The 14,901-nt window shown below is 37.3% G+C and overlaps 1 protein-coding gene across 7 annotated transcripts in view; it reads left to right on the forward strand.

The window, feature by feature from the left end:
- LOC122551689 (solute carrier family 35 member F5-like) overlaps positions 1–14,901 on the forward strand; it is a 108,040-nt gene that overhangs the window by 62,912 nt on the left and 30,227 nt on the right. For all 7 annotated transcript variants that reach the window (XM_043694011.2, XM_043694018.2, XM_043694016.2 and 4 more), the window contains 2 exons: positions 13,260–13,419; positions 14,611–14,701. In XM_043694011.2, the coding sequence (XP_043549946.2) occupies positions 13,260–13,419; positions 14,611–14,701 (251 nt within the window). The remainder of the gene's footprint in view (positions 1–13,259; positions 13,420–14,610; positions 14,702–14,901) is intronic.

Here is a 14,901-nt window from a genome sequence, read left to right on the forward strand (position 1 = left end):
AATTAAACCTGTTGGGCTATAACCTGATGTTGTGTGATTTTTACCTAAGAGTAGATCACACATCTTCACAATTGTATATAAGCTATCATCTGTATGAATTTACACACGAGCTGGAATTTTGCCAGTCCCCAGGTGTGGGGAATTACATTGTCAGGCTGGGGGCTGCAGGGCGACCTGATAAAATGCTGGGGAATCACATCATTACAGCTCTCCAACACATTTCCACCACTGGGGTAAGGCTCAGCTCTCCACCAAATGGAAGTGAGTCACCTCTTTGAAAGAGAGATTAGGTGTTTTTTCCCCAGCTTTTGGCACTTCACCAGAGCAGGAAGCAACCCTTCTTTGTGGAGGACACAAGGTCCTGGGGGGGTATCAATGCTATACATTTTCTCTTGCTTCTCCTGCCTGCGTGGCCCACATGAAAAAAGATTATTGAATGCTCACTTTTCTGAGGATGCTTCAAATTTATTTTGGCATGCAAAGGCTACCTCTCTGTGGTTCAGCAACAGTTCCAGAACTGCTGGTCTTTTGATTATGCTGGCAGCATACAAGGCTTGGGTGCTGTCCATAATTGGCCACTTCCTCCTCCAGCAATCTCTTAACTGCTTCCCCAGCAATATGGCAGGGGGAGTTGCAACTCATCCCAAAGCACGTTGGCCTCCTGAAAACCAACTCAATGATGGGATCTCCTCTACTTCCACAAGGTCTCACTTAGTCATAGAGTCATATGGAAACAGACCCTTCGGTCGAACTCATCCATGCCGACCCAATACCTCAACCCATCTAGTTCCATTTGCCAGCACCTGGTCCATATCCCTTCAAACCCTTCCTATTCATATACCCATCCAAATGCCTTTTAAATGTTGCAATTGTGCCAGCCTCCACCACTTCCTCTGGTTGCTCATTCTATACACGTACCACCCTCTGCGTGAAAAAGTTGCCCCTTAGGTCTCTTTTATATCCTTCCTCTCTCAACCTAAACCCATGCCCTCTAGTTCTGGATCCCCGACCCCAGGGAAAAGACTTTGTCTATTTATCCTATCCATGCCCCTCATAATTTTGTAAATCTCTATAAGGTCGCCCCTCGGCCTCCAAGGAAAACCGCCCTAGCCTATTCAACTTCTCCCTATAGCTCAAATCCTCCAACCCTGGCAGCATCCTTGTAAATCTTTTCTGAACCCTATCAAGTTTCACAACATCTTTTTGATATAAAGGAGACTAGAATTGCACGCAATATTCCAATAGTGGCCAAACCAATGTCCTGTACAGCTGCAACATGACCTCCCAACTCCTGTACTCAGTACTCTGACCAATAAAGGAAAGCATACCAAATGCCTTCTTCACTATCCTATCTACCTGCGACTCCATTTTCAAGGAGTTATGAACCTGCACTCCAAGGTCTCTTTGCTCAGCAACACTCCCTAGGACCTTACCATTAAGTGTATAAGTCCTGCTAAGATTTGCTTTCCCAAAATGCAGCACCTCACATTTATCTAAATTAAACTCCATCTGCCACTTCTCAGCCCGTTGACCCATCTGATCAATATCATTGTAATCTGAGATAACCAAGCCATGCACCAGTTGAGAGTATGCAGTATTCATTTGATATAATTCAAATAATTTGTAAGGTTTATCATGATAATTGATGTATATTTTGACATTTTTATTTGTATACTTGATGAGTTTATAAACATTGTAATTTTTATTTAGGTATCCTGTACAATTATTATTTGCAATTAGAAACATTAATATCAGAAGCAAATGTCATGCTGAAAGTTTGTGCTTTAAAAATTCAGCAAAGCTACGACACCAGTAAACAAGCAACATGGAAAATTGCCTAGGTGTATCAAAACAGAGGCCAAATCCATTCTGGCCAATTGCCACCCCTTCAGATTATTGTTGATTACCAGCAAATGATGGAGGGTTTCATCAACAATACAACTACATAGAACGTTAATTCGGCCACATTTGGAATGTTGTGTCCAGTTCAGGTTGTCTCACTACCAGAAGGATGTGAAGGCTTTGAAGAGAACACAGAAACAGTTTAGTAGGATATTGCCTGGTTAAGAGGGTATTAGCTATGACAAGAGATTGGACAAACCTTGTTTGTTTTCACTTGAACTTTGAAGGACGAAGCATGACCTGATAGAAGTTTACAAAATTGAGGAGCATGGATAGAATGGACAGTCAAAGTCTTTTTCCCAATTACTAGGGGACATATGTTTAAGGTAAAAGGGGGTAAGTTTAAAGGAGGTGAGAGGCAAGTTCTTTTACATAGGGAGTGATAAATGCCTGAAATGCCATGTCAAAGGAGGTGGTGGAGGCAGATACAATAGCAACGTTTAAGAGGCATCTTGATAGCTCCCTGAATAGTCAAAGAATAGAGGGATATGGACCACATAGACACAAATGGTTTTTACTTTAGAAAGGCATCACATATGACGCAGTCTTGGTGGGCTGAAGGGCCTGTTCCTGTGATGGACTGTTCTTTGTTCGTTATTCCATCAGTGTTCAATGTGGGTTTCATTTGGTTTCTGATCTAATTACACCTATGATGCAAAGGTGTATAAAAGAGCTGAATTCAGAAGCCAGCTATGATTGATTTCCCTTTATGTAAAGGCAACATTTGACTGTGTTATGACATTGGGTAAACCCCTCTGCTAATTTAAACCAGCAATACAGATAAGATTCATCCCGTGCTCTATTCTGTTAAAATTTGAGAGGAAAAGAACTATCCCAAAAGACACTATTTAAAGTTAAAATTTCAGAACTTATTCTCTGTTAGACTTAAGGAATTATTAGCTAACAACTATTTACAATTCCTTTCTCTTAAACCTATCTTCTACTTCCCCCTCTTCAATCCCCCTCTTCAATACTGACCTGATAAAAATCCCGATTACAATTTATTTTTTAAAAAATCACATTTCAAAATCAGTCTGTTTTGCCGAGTGTCCTCTGTCTTCTTTCCTTCTTGGGGATTCTGCTTCCTAGGTCTTTGATAGATGATGGTACCTTTAAGAGAGCAGATGTTTCTGCGAGCAGTCTCTCTAGTTATTGGTGCGAGCTGTTCTTTGCTGCTCTGGATAACTGTTCAAAATGTCTGATATTTGTACCCCAAAACATCAGATCATTTCATTGGTTTAGTGTTGTCAAACATTATTTTTTCAAATTTGACTGGATTTTGGTAACTTGGGGCATAATTTAAAGTGGCCAAATTAGAGTTTGTTTTTATATCCTGGCAACACAGCTAGGTAATTGTTTCAATCCACTGTTACATTTTAAATTTTCCAGTACTCACAGTGCTTCTCTAAATCCTTGCTAGCTTTTCAACTGTTAAAGGTATAGTACACCCACATCTTCATAACAATTGAGTGTGGCATCAAGAAGTCCTAGTCATGTTGAGTTCATTGGAAAACAACGAAACACTCTCTACTAGTTGGAGTGATACCTAACATGATACTCATCCCTTGAATAGGGCCAAGGAGCTCTGAAATGAGAGGAAATTTCAAAGCCAATGAAATGTTTGGTGGCTTGTGGAGTGAACCACAACATCATATTGGTAGGAATTTATGAAGTCCTTGTGCTATATTGAGCTATCCAACCAGATTCTCTGAAAGGAACGGCCTTCCAACGTTAGTGTGTTTAAAAGTTTATTGGCATAAAAGTTACAGTTAAAAATAAGGTGAAGCTGGATTAAGTCTCTGGATTGAGTTTTAAGATTGACGCTTTTATAATTGATAATCAGACGTTACTTGTTCAGTTTAAGTGTTTAGCTGTTGTTGCTTGTGCTTGTTAGATTCAAGTTTGGAGAGTTTAGAGTTTTTTTTCGTATTTCAATTTATTCCTGGAATCCTGCCAGTTATTTTCTTACTCCTGGTTCTTCCATGCATAATTTTTTGAAATAATTATGGTCTGTCAGGACAGGTGTCAAGCTTACCCAATATTGCCAGACTGACACATGAAGATACATGATCAGTTAGGATCACAATCAGGATTTTAGAAGAATGAGGGGAATCTCATGGAAACCTATAAAATTCTAACAGGATTAAATCGGCTAAATACAGGAAGGATGTAGTTGTGGTTGTTTGGTTAAGATGATAGATTCGATGTTCATGATGACTGGAGTTCAGAACCAGGGGTCACACTTTAAGGATACAGGGTAGATCATTTAGGACTGAATTAAGATTAAATTTCTTCACCCAGAGAGTGATGAGCCTGTGGAATTCTCAACCACAGAAAGCGGTGAGGCCAAAACATTGACTGTTTTCAAGATATTAACTATATTTCTTGGGGCTGACGTGTTCAAAAGGTGTGGGGAGAAAGCAGGCATAGGGTACTGAATTGGATGATCACCCATGATCATGTTGAATGGTAGAGCAGACTTGTCGGGCCAGTTGGCCTGCTCCTGCTCCTATTTTCCATGTTTGTCATAATTAGAAGCGAGAGATGGTCAGAAGTGGAAATTTTCACTGATGAATGCAGTGTCAGATTCAATTCACACCTTCTTAGAAAGTGAATATTCACATGCGGAAAGACATGACAACATTTAGGCTTGGGCTGATGAGCAGTAATATTTGTATCAAACAGTGGCAATCTCCAACAAACACAACTTCCTGGTTTTCACAGAAATCAACAAGCTGGAGTTCATTATTCACCAGGAACCACTGACCGCGTCAAACTTTGTTAGTTCTCTATTTACATAGGAGAGAAATCAATGAACCAGGGTTCAGTTAGTAACAATTCATTTTGCATAGGACAGGCAACAGAACCAAAATCGGTTTTAAGTCTTTGACAATACAAGAAATAGTGGCCCAAATCTTTTGAGCAGCAACCATGATGAACAGATTACCACTGCACTCTAAGATTTCTCCAATCTGGTGCTGTGCACATGTTTTCTGTGATCTTCCAATTCCAGCTGTCAAAGAAATACACAGCACAGTATTAGTCAGGGGTAGGGTTGAGTCTGAGGAAGACAAAGCATGTTCTCTTATAGCCATAGCTGCTATACAGTAAGTTCACAAGTCCATTATCTCAACAATAGGTGAGGGAGGGGAGAGAGAGTGAGGAGGCTAGGTGAATAGTTGAGTTGAAGTGTGTATTCAGTTTGGATTTGGTTGTCACAAGAGTAGAGGTTGTGTGGCTAGATCTGGTTGGGAGTGTAGTGTGATCAGAGTGGTAGTCAGATTAATTGAGTAATTTGAGGGGGATCAGTTGTTGAGTTACCCATCAGAAGTTTAACATCCTTAGAAACTCTCAATCGGTCTGCATGTCAGGATTTGCAGTAGTGTCAACACAGAAGGGCAAAAAGTGATGGAAAAATTGTAATATTCAAAAGATCATGAGCTAATTATATAAACGGGCTAGAGGAACTGCAGATTGAAATCAATGTGAATTTACTTGGTATGCATATTTGAGCAAGATATATCAACAAAGCTAAAAAGAACAGTAATTGGAGGTGATTGTTAACATATTAATGAATATAGTATAAACCATGAATTTTAATAAGACTGAGATGCTTTGATTAGGCAAAAACAATCATGCAATTAGATGTTTTAGTTACATGTCAATTCATTGAAAATGAATAGGTTACTGCTGTCATAAAATCAAACTCAGCTCAGAATTGAGGAAACAGCAAGGGACAGAAAGGAGTCGGTGCCCTGGCCTCAAATAACGTTTGTAATGTAGGAAATTAGAGGTACATGTAATTATTAAAATACAGGTAATCATTGGGACCTTTAATTTTCATATTGATTGGGCAGATCAAACTGCAGCAAGAATCTCACGGACAAATTCATGGAATGAATGGGTTTCTAGGTCAGTGTGTTAAGGTTATTTAAAAGGGTAAATATTTACGCTCTCATGTTTCAAAATGGGATATGATAATCATCTTTGCGTCTTTGAATAAGTTTTTGTTTTTATGCTCAATAATTTTGTAGCTGATTGGAAGTTTTTAACCTGAAGGTAATACAGGTAGTTATCCTATAATGCTGAAAATGTGTTGCTGGAAAAGTGCAGCAGGTCAGGCAGCATCCAAGGAACAGAAGAATCGACATTTCAGGCATAAGCCCTTCTTCAGGAAGGGCTTCTCCTATAATGCCATAGTTGCTTCCAGCGAAACCTCGCTTAATAGAAAATCGCTCAATAGAAATAATGGGGCCCATGAGAAAAGTGGGGTTAGGGGCAGACGAGCAAAAACTATCACTCACAATCACTCAAAAATCACCCAAAGGTCTAACACAAAGTATAGCACAGCCTGAATGATGGTTGAAATCATATTTATTAACAAACAAAAGTAAATTTAACACAGTACATTTAAAAAATGTAAGAAAGCTGCTCTCTGTACAGTACCTCTCACAGAAAATTGCTCCCTGTGAGCAACTGACATCGTGCATGTGCAGAACGGCCCAAACATTGGCACATGTGCAGAACCGCAAGGAGATTATAGTACGGACATTGGTGCATTCACAGAACAAAGTGCACGATCTGATCCCCACTAAAATCGTGCTGTTGTGAACAGAAATTAGCATTCTCAAAAATACCATTCCCTAATTTTTCAGTGACGTTATAGCTAAAACGTGCATTTTTCAAGATAAGGTACGTAATTAGCTATTTTGGTAACTGAATAAAGATTTAAATACACGCTGTGATCACTGGGGTAGTGGGACTGGATAAGGTAAGTTCTACAACCTCGGTTGTAACAATTGACGGAGATGAATTAGGAAATTGCAATGAAATATACATTTGTACTTAAAATGGTTAGTATTTAAGGAAGTAAGACTGTAAGCAGAAGTCGGCCATTCAGAAGGCTCTTACATTCAATGAGATCAAGCTGATCAGATAATCCTCAATTCTATTTTCCTGCCCTTTTCCCCATAACCCTTGTTTCATTTACTCTTTTAAAAATCTGTCTATCTCATCCTTGAATATCATTAATGACTGTGCCTGAACAACCATCTGCTGTAAAGAATTCCACAGATTTGCAATGCTCTGAGAGGGAAGTTCCTTCTCATCTGTGTGTTAAGAATACTATACACTGAAATTATACCCTCTGGTCCTAGACTTTCCCACAAGGGGAAACAACATTTCTGCATCTATTCTATCATGTCCCATAAGAGTCTTGTATATTTCAATAACATCATTTCTTATTCTTCTATATTCTAACAATGCACGCCCAATCTATTCAACATCTCCTCAACAGGCCACTCTTAGCATAGCAGCTTTCAACCTAGTGAACCTTCTCAGGACTGCCTCAAATGCGACTATATCTTTCCTTAGATTAGATACCCAAACTCTCTTCTTGCAGTAGCCTGAATTCTGTGTTGTATAATTTAAAGAAAAGCTCCCTATTTTTATACTCCATTCCTTTTGAAATAAAGGCCAACATTCTATTTCCCTCGCTTACTTGCTGAACTTGGATGCTAGTTTTTTTATGATTCATGGACAAAATTTCCCAAATTCCGCTGTTTTATAGATTTCTGCAGTATTTGTCCATGTAAATAAAATTCAGCTGCTCTACCCTTCCTCACATTTCCCCACATTATACTCCCTCTGTCAAATTTTTGTCCAATCAATTAACATGTCTATATCCCTCTGCAGATTCCTTTTGTCATCATCAACATTTGCCTGTCCACTTATTTTGTGTCAACCACAATGTTGTCTCTCGTACATTTGCTTCCATCATCCAAGTCATTAATGTATATTGTAAATAATTGTGACCCCACTCATGTACCACACCACTAGTTAAAGATTACCTTCTTGAAAAAGCCCCAACTCTTATACCAACTCTCTGTCTTCTATTAGTTAACCAATCTTCTATCCATGTTAATATACTACCTCTAATGCCAACATTATCAGTCTATTGCTTTGAACCAACATAATAATTAACTCTTTCTGTTAGCTCAACTTGGACCTATGTTAGTGAAGGGCTTACTTGTCTAAATGAATTATTATGTTATTACAATGATATATGAGACCGATATAACATCTTCAGAACAGGCAACTTCTTACAGGAAAGATGTTCTGAAACTTGGAAGAAAAGATTTACAGGGATGTTGCCAGGATTAGAAGGTTTAAGCTCTACTGAGAGGCTGAATAGGCTGGGGCTGTTTTCCTTGGAGCACCCAAGGCTGAGAGGTGACCTTATAGAGGTTTATAAAATCATGAGAGGCATGGGTAGGGTAAAGAGACAAGGTTTTTTTCCCCTGAGTTGGGAGAGTCCAGAACTAAACGGCATAGGTTTAGGGTGAGAGGGGAAAGATTTAAAAGGGACCTAAGGAGCAACTGGTTCATGCAAAGGGAGGTGCATATATGGAGTGAGCTATTAGAGGAAGTGGTGGAGGCTGGTACAGTTGCAACATTTAAAAAGCATCTGGACGGATACATGAATAGGAAGGATTTAGAGGGATACGGGCCAAGTGTTGGCAAATGGGACTAGATTTATTTCGGATATCTGGTCTGCGTGGACGAGTTGGCCTGAAGGTTCTGTTTCCATGCTGTACATCTCTATGATTCCATGTCTCTTAATTGGTTTATGAGATTTTGTTGCAAAATTATTCAAATATAAGAGAAAATAAATGTAAGTACAATTATACATGTCATTGGTAATGTGACTCTTGGAATTCTTTGTGCAGTTTTAGTTTATTTTCTGAAAGAAGATTGCAATTTCTTTGAGAGAGTGCAATGATTATTTCAGTGGTCTCGTTTCTGGAATGAAAGAATTGTCTTCAGGTGAGGTTGAGTAGGCGAGGCAAGATCATTCCCTACAAGTATGAGAGTTGTTTTAATTGAAACAAATAAAATTCTGAAGAAGCTTGATACTCAACAAATGTTTCCCCTGTCTAGTGAATCTAAAACACAGTATCAAATCTCAGAACAAGGACTCATCTCTTTGGGACCCAGATGAGAGGAGTGCTTTCACACAAAGTGTTAAAATTCCATACTTTTAGAAACTGAAGGATGATCAAACATTAAGTATATTCAAAACTGAAGTTAATAGAATTTTGGGTGCTGCGGGAATTAAAAGATATGGGGATGGTGCAATTGAGCTGGACGTTTAGCCATGATCTTGTTGAATGACACAACTGTCTTGAAGATGCTAATAAAACCACTCCAGCTCCTATTTCTTTTGTTCTTGTGTTTCCTGCTGTGCCAACTTGTAGCAGCTCTTGCCAGAAGGATCAGTCATGGTATGCTATACTGTCTGTGTTCCACCATCCTGTGAAATGCAGCTTTTCTCCACCCACTCTGTGAAGCTGTTATTTTAAAGTATTTTCATTAGATTTACATGTACTGAGACTTGGTGTAGCACCTCCAATGATTGAAGACTAACAGCAAAGGTAATTCTGACTCAACCATGATAGGTAGTTTAAAGTGAACTCCTTTCCATAGGAGGAAAAGGAAAATTTGAGATATTGTGGTCTCTGCAGTGAAAATGCAGAAAGGCATAAATTTAATTAGGTTACTTAAATAGTCTCTAAACGTAGAACAAGCTAATAACTACCTTCAGACAATATTTGAAATTAGAAAATCTTGCCCTCAAAATTTTCCTTAGGATAGTAGTTAACACTAAGATGGAAAACCTAATAGAAATTAAATTATTAATCAAACATATAGATAGCTAACTGGTCCATTCAAAAATAATGCTTCCTGAGCTGCATAGTCCATTGAAATGTTGTGTCAAGGAATGAAAACAGAGGTGAATAATTTAATATGATCTCAAATCTCACTAATGTTAATGTCCTGCTGCTGTTGTCCCAATTGTTTGGAAGTGGGTGATAAAACGGGAGCAAGAATCTTAAAATCACCTTCTGTCAAGTTGAGTAGAATCTACAATGAGAGAAAAAAAATGCTTTTGGAGTAAATAACTGTGATACAATTGATTCTTTTGTCTCAAGGAGTGAATTGATGGGATCACAAGGTATCTAAATCTGTAATGTAAACAAATCACACAACTCTTCATAAGGATAGAGTTGTGTATTTAATCATTATTTATAATGCATATAACTGCATTAGATTAGATTCCCTACAGTATGGAAACAGGCCCTTCAGCCCAACAAGTCCATATCGTCCCTCCGAAGAGTAACCCAACCAAATCCATTCCCTTACCTTTATATTTACCCCTGACTAATGCACCCAATGCTGCAGGCAATCTAGCATGGCCAATTCACCTGACCTGCACATCTTTAGACTGTGGGAGGAAACTAGAGCACCCAGAGGAAACCCAAGCAGACACTGGGAGAATATGCAAACTCCACACAGACAGTCGTCTGAGGCAGGAGTCGAACCCAGGTATCTGGGGCTGTGAGGCAGCAGTGCTCACCACTGAGCCACCCTGCTGCCCAAAGAGCTATATTTTAGTTAATAGAGCGTTATTACCTTGACTGCAATATTTACTACACTGATAATCGTGGAATAATAAACCACCCAATTTGGCATAAGACCAATCAGAAATATCTTTTTTTTAAATAGAATTCAGAAATATGTGCTTACAATGAATAATGGTCTTATACAGTAATTAGAAATTAAACAAGTTAGGTTATTAATTAATTGTGAATTTAGAGCTTTGAAAAATATTTAATTACAAAATTCTTATGTGCTACCTGTCAGTCCTGCAGACTACATTGAATACAATCAACAGTAAGTGAACTGTTCTTGCTGATTACAAGACAATTCAGTTTAAAATTGCATCATGTAGATTTCTACTCACTAAAAGGAAGGAGGCAAAAAAATAAATTATACACCTTTTACATAATTGCAGTGATGCCATTTCTGTACCAGCCTATCATAGAATCCAGCTAATATGAAAACTTTGATCATTACCTCTACAAAAATAACTATTTTGCTTTATTAAATGACCTCACTAACATGAAATTACAAATTTATTTATGAGAATCTACTTTTTTTTCTGTTAATAGATGACTGTTTTAGCTTGTGGCACTTGTACTGTAAGAATTATATCAAACTAGTCCAATGATTCCCCCAACCACCCTGCTTTTCAAAAATGCATAAGTTCAATTAGAAGATTCTTTTCTCCTTCTGCAAGGAGCTGTTGTGCTAAAACAGTGTTCCTGGTGATGTATTATAAACTTTTCCTGCCATATATAAATTAAATCTCGACAATGAAAGCAATAACATGCTTCACTGCATTCTTTATGCAGGATTGCGACTAAAATCCATTTTCCAATTTCATACTAGCTAGATTTGATTTGAAAGAAAGTGCTTTTCTATTAGCATAACCTATAATCGGTCTTAGACTATACTAATCCTCATTTCTTGCATTCACGCTTTTTTTGAAAAGAACATTTCTTTTTATTTGGATTTTCATTTGAAACCCACCTTATGTTTCCTTCAGAAGCTTCTTACAATCTTTAATAACTTTTTCTGCATTATCAATTCTATAATGTAAAGATTTTCACTGCTTCATTGTGACATTGCTTTCATTTAAAAAGAAAACTAAATTTAAAACGTTCTGATTCTGCTGTAGTTTCCAGGAGTGCTTAGTTAGCACCACATGGGATGCCTGTGTGATGATAATATCCATGAAATTAAAATGTTTTCACATAGGCATTTATTACCGTATAAGTTAATCTTCGTAAGTTCCAATTAGATAACACTTCAGAAAAATTATAAATATTTGAAAGGTACCAAAATCAGTATTTTTTAGAAATAAAGTATTTTGTTCAGAATCAAGTTTTAGCACCTAGAAGTAATTCTTGGAATGTTTCTCTGATAGTTCAAATTTATATTTTAACTCATTAGCATTGTAACAAATCTTAGCGGGTTTTGAGAAGATTTGTATTTCAGGTTGAGGTTCTGGATGGAGGTTTGCTCATTGAGCTGGAAGGTTCATTTCCAGACATTTCGTCACCATACTAGGTAACATCTTCAGTGGGCCTCTGGGCGAAGCACTGCTGGTAATTCTTGCTTTCTATTTATATATTTGTTTTTTTGGGGGTTGGTGATGTCATTTCCTGTTGTGATGTAATTTCCTGTTCTTTTTCTCAGGGGGTGGTTCATTGAACTTAAACTTGAAAGACAGGCAACGAGCAAAACTAATGTATTTTCAAAATACCATGCAAGAACTGTAACAAACACTACATTGGACAAACAGGCAGAAAACTAGCCACCAGGATACATGAACATCAACTAGCCACAAAATGACATGACCTCTGTCGCTAGCATCCTTACATATGGATAAGGAAGGACACCACTTCGACTGGGACAACACATCCATCCTAGGACAAGCTAAACAGAGACACGCATGAGAATTCCTAGAAGCATAGCATTCCAACCAGAACTCTATCAACAAACACATCGAGTTAGACCCGATCTACCACCCCCTGAGAAAAAGAACAGGAAATGACATCACCACCGGAAATGACATCACCAATCCAAAGAAACCCAAACGTATAAATAGAAAGCAGGAATTATCAGTAGTGATTCGCCCTGAGGCCCACTGAAGATGTTCCTTAGTATAGTGACAAAACGTCTGGAAATGAACCTTCCAGCTCAGCAAGCAAACCTAAATCCATTGTAACAAATCCTTTTGTTTTGTAATGTCTAATTGCTACACAGGTGAAAAAAATCACAAACCTCAAGCATTCATACCAATAAATTGTGCTTAAAAAAAGATGGCCAGCATTTTTTTAATATTTGGGGTGTGGTGTCACCTGATAGGTGAGCATTTGTTGTCCATCCCTAATTGTCCTGGAACTGATTGGCTTACAGGCCATTTCAGAGGGCAATTAAGAGCCAAACATATTACTGTAAGTCTGGAGTCACATGTAAGCCAGTATGGAAATACCAGCAAATTTCCTTCTGTAAAAAGCAATAGAACCCTCGCATTAAGCCTCATAATACCTCTTTCCATGATAGCAGACATTTATATGAGAAAGGTAATTCAATCAGTTTTTGAAAGCAGTATTATTACTGCTGGAACATTTTTTTTGTAAAAAGTATTGCTTCTTGTCTAAGACCTGAATCCTTATCCATAATCTTAATTTCCCCCAGTAAAAACTGACAGTGCTAAATTTCTTATCAAGGCTGAATCAAGCTATCCTTGCTCGTATCTACTGAACACATTCCCTTCAGGCATAGTTCACCACTGACCATAGGATCATTCGCTGTTGAACTGTTGAAATCTGAAGAGTGCGCTAACTTATTAAAAGAAGTAATAAGTATCTTTTAAAACCACTTGTTGACTAATTTCTGTTGCAAATATTTACTTTGGATTTCACTTTCTTTTCATTTTCAATTTTTAGGATTCGTGGGATTATTTAATCTCCTGCTGCTGTGGCCTGGGTTTTTCTTGCTTCACTACACGGGATTTGAGGCTTTTGAATTTCCAACCAAAACTGTTTGGATGTACATCCTTATTAATGGGCTTATAGGAACAGTGCTTTCTGAATTTCTTTGGTTGTGGTATGATTTTGATATAATTTGTTTTTGAAATGTAAGTCTGAAAGGAACACCATAAGTTACTTATACAAACTGCCAAGTTGCTAATTACTCAAATGTTTTCAAATAATGTCATAAAGAGTTCAGATTTATTTCAGCAGAATAAAAGTTCAAGTTGAAATATAAAATTTGTTTTCCCAAAGACGATCACTATTTGTAATTTGCTAAAATCGACCCTGGTGTAGACATTCTGCAGTGCAAGAACTGTATATCTGCACTGTTTAACATCTCCTGACTAGCCTCATTGTCATTTCAATTCCACCCTTCCCACCCTCTCCCAGAATCTATCAAGAATTCTAATTTTGTCTTTTGTGACCTAAGTCTTTCTGTAACTATCCAAATCTCTTATATTCCTGTGATGTTAATGAATAGATAATTGCTTTTTAATTTGTAGTGGTTCAGGTAAAGTTAAGAGTATGGTGCTTCTTAATAAATATTTGCAGGTTTTCTGTAATGTTCACATTGGTTTATTTTATATGAATTTAACTAGACAGTTTTCATAAATTATGACTTTCCAAAGCCAACAAAGCCAGCATCAGTTGATGCTGATCAGTTAGTTTTGGCAAATGGTTCGTATTATTTCTCTGAAGTAGAAATTGTGTGGTCCTATTCTAGGACTTAATCAGCTCAGTACTGAGGACTTCCTATATTCTTTGAAATCTCACTATTCAAGTTCATAAAGCAAGGCACAGTCTGCCTGTTTCACATGTTCATGGACATGTTAAAAATCCAATGAGAATAATCCAAGAAAAGCAACAAGTTCTCCTGGTGGTTTTTGCAAACATTTACAACAAATATTAAATTAAGATAGCCCAATTGATCATTTATCTCATTTCAATTTGTGGGAATGTCCGCTGTTAAAATTCCCTGCTCTGTTTGCCCATATTACAATTTCTGCACTTCAAAATAATTCTGTATGAAAATCTATGAGATTTGTTAAGGAGTTGATTAAGCATTATTGATTTTTAGCTTTTATAACTTTTTACATTTTATCTGTACAGTGTGGTTTAGCCTATGAATTTAGAATTTTTCAATATATGGGCCATTTGTAGCAAGTTAGAACATTATCTTTACATTTAGAACTAATTGAATTAATGATTTGCAGTTAACTAGTTCTATTTTTATATAGATTTTAAATTCATTTTTATTTTTCAGGGGCTGTTTCCTTACATCATCACTGATTGGAACCCTCGCATTAAGCCTCACAATACCTCTTTCCATGATAGCAGACATTTATATGAGAAAGGTAATTCAATCAGTTTTTGAAAGCATATTATTACTGCTGGAACATTTTTTTGTAAAATTTATTGCTTCTTGTCTAAGACCTGAATGATCCTATTTCTGTGTTTAGTATTTCATGCTTAAGTCCTTTGCTATATACTAGCAAATATAAGCTTTGAAGAAAGCGTTGGTTTCTTCTGGCAGTTCAAACAAATGTTCTTGGGT

The sequence above is a fragment of the Chiloscyllium plagiosum genome, unplaced genomic scaffold (genome assembly GCF_037043375.1).
Source record: "Chiloscyllium plagiosum isolate Xiang-an unplaced genomic scaffold, Cpla_swu_hap1 HiC_scaffold_7, whole genome shotgun sequence".
Classification (NCBI taxonomy): Eukaryota; Metazoa; Chordata; class Chondrichthyes; order Orectolobiformes; family Hemiscylliidae; genus Chiloscyllium; species Chiloscyllium plagiosum.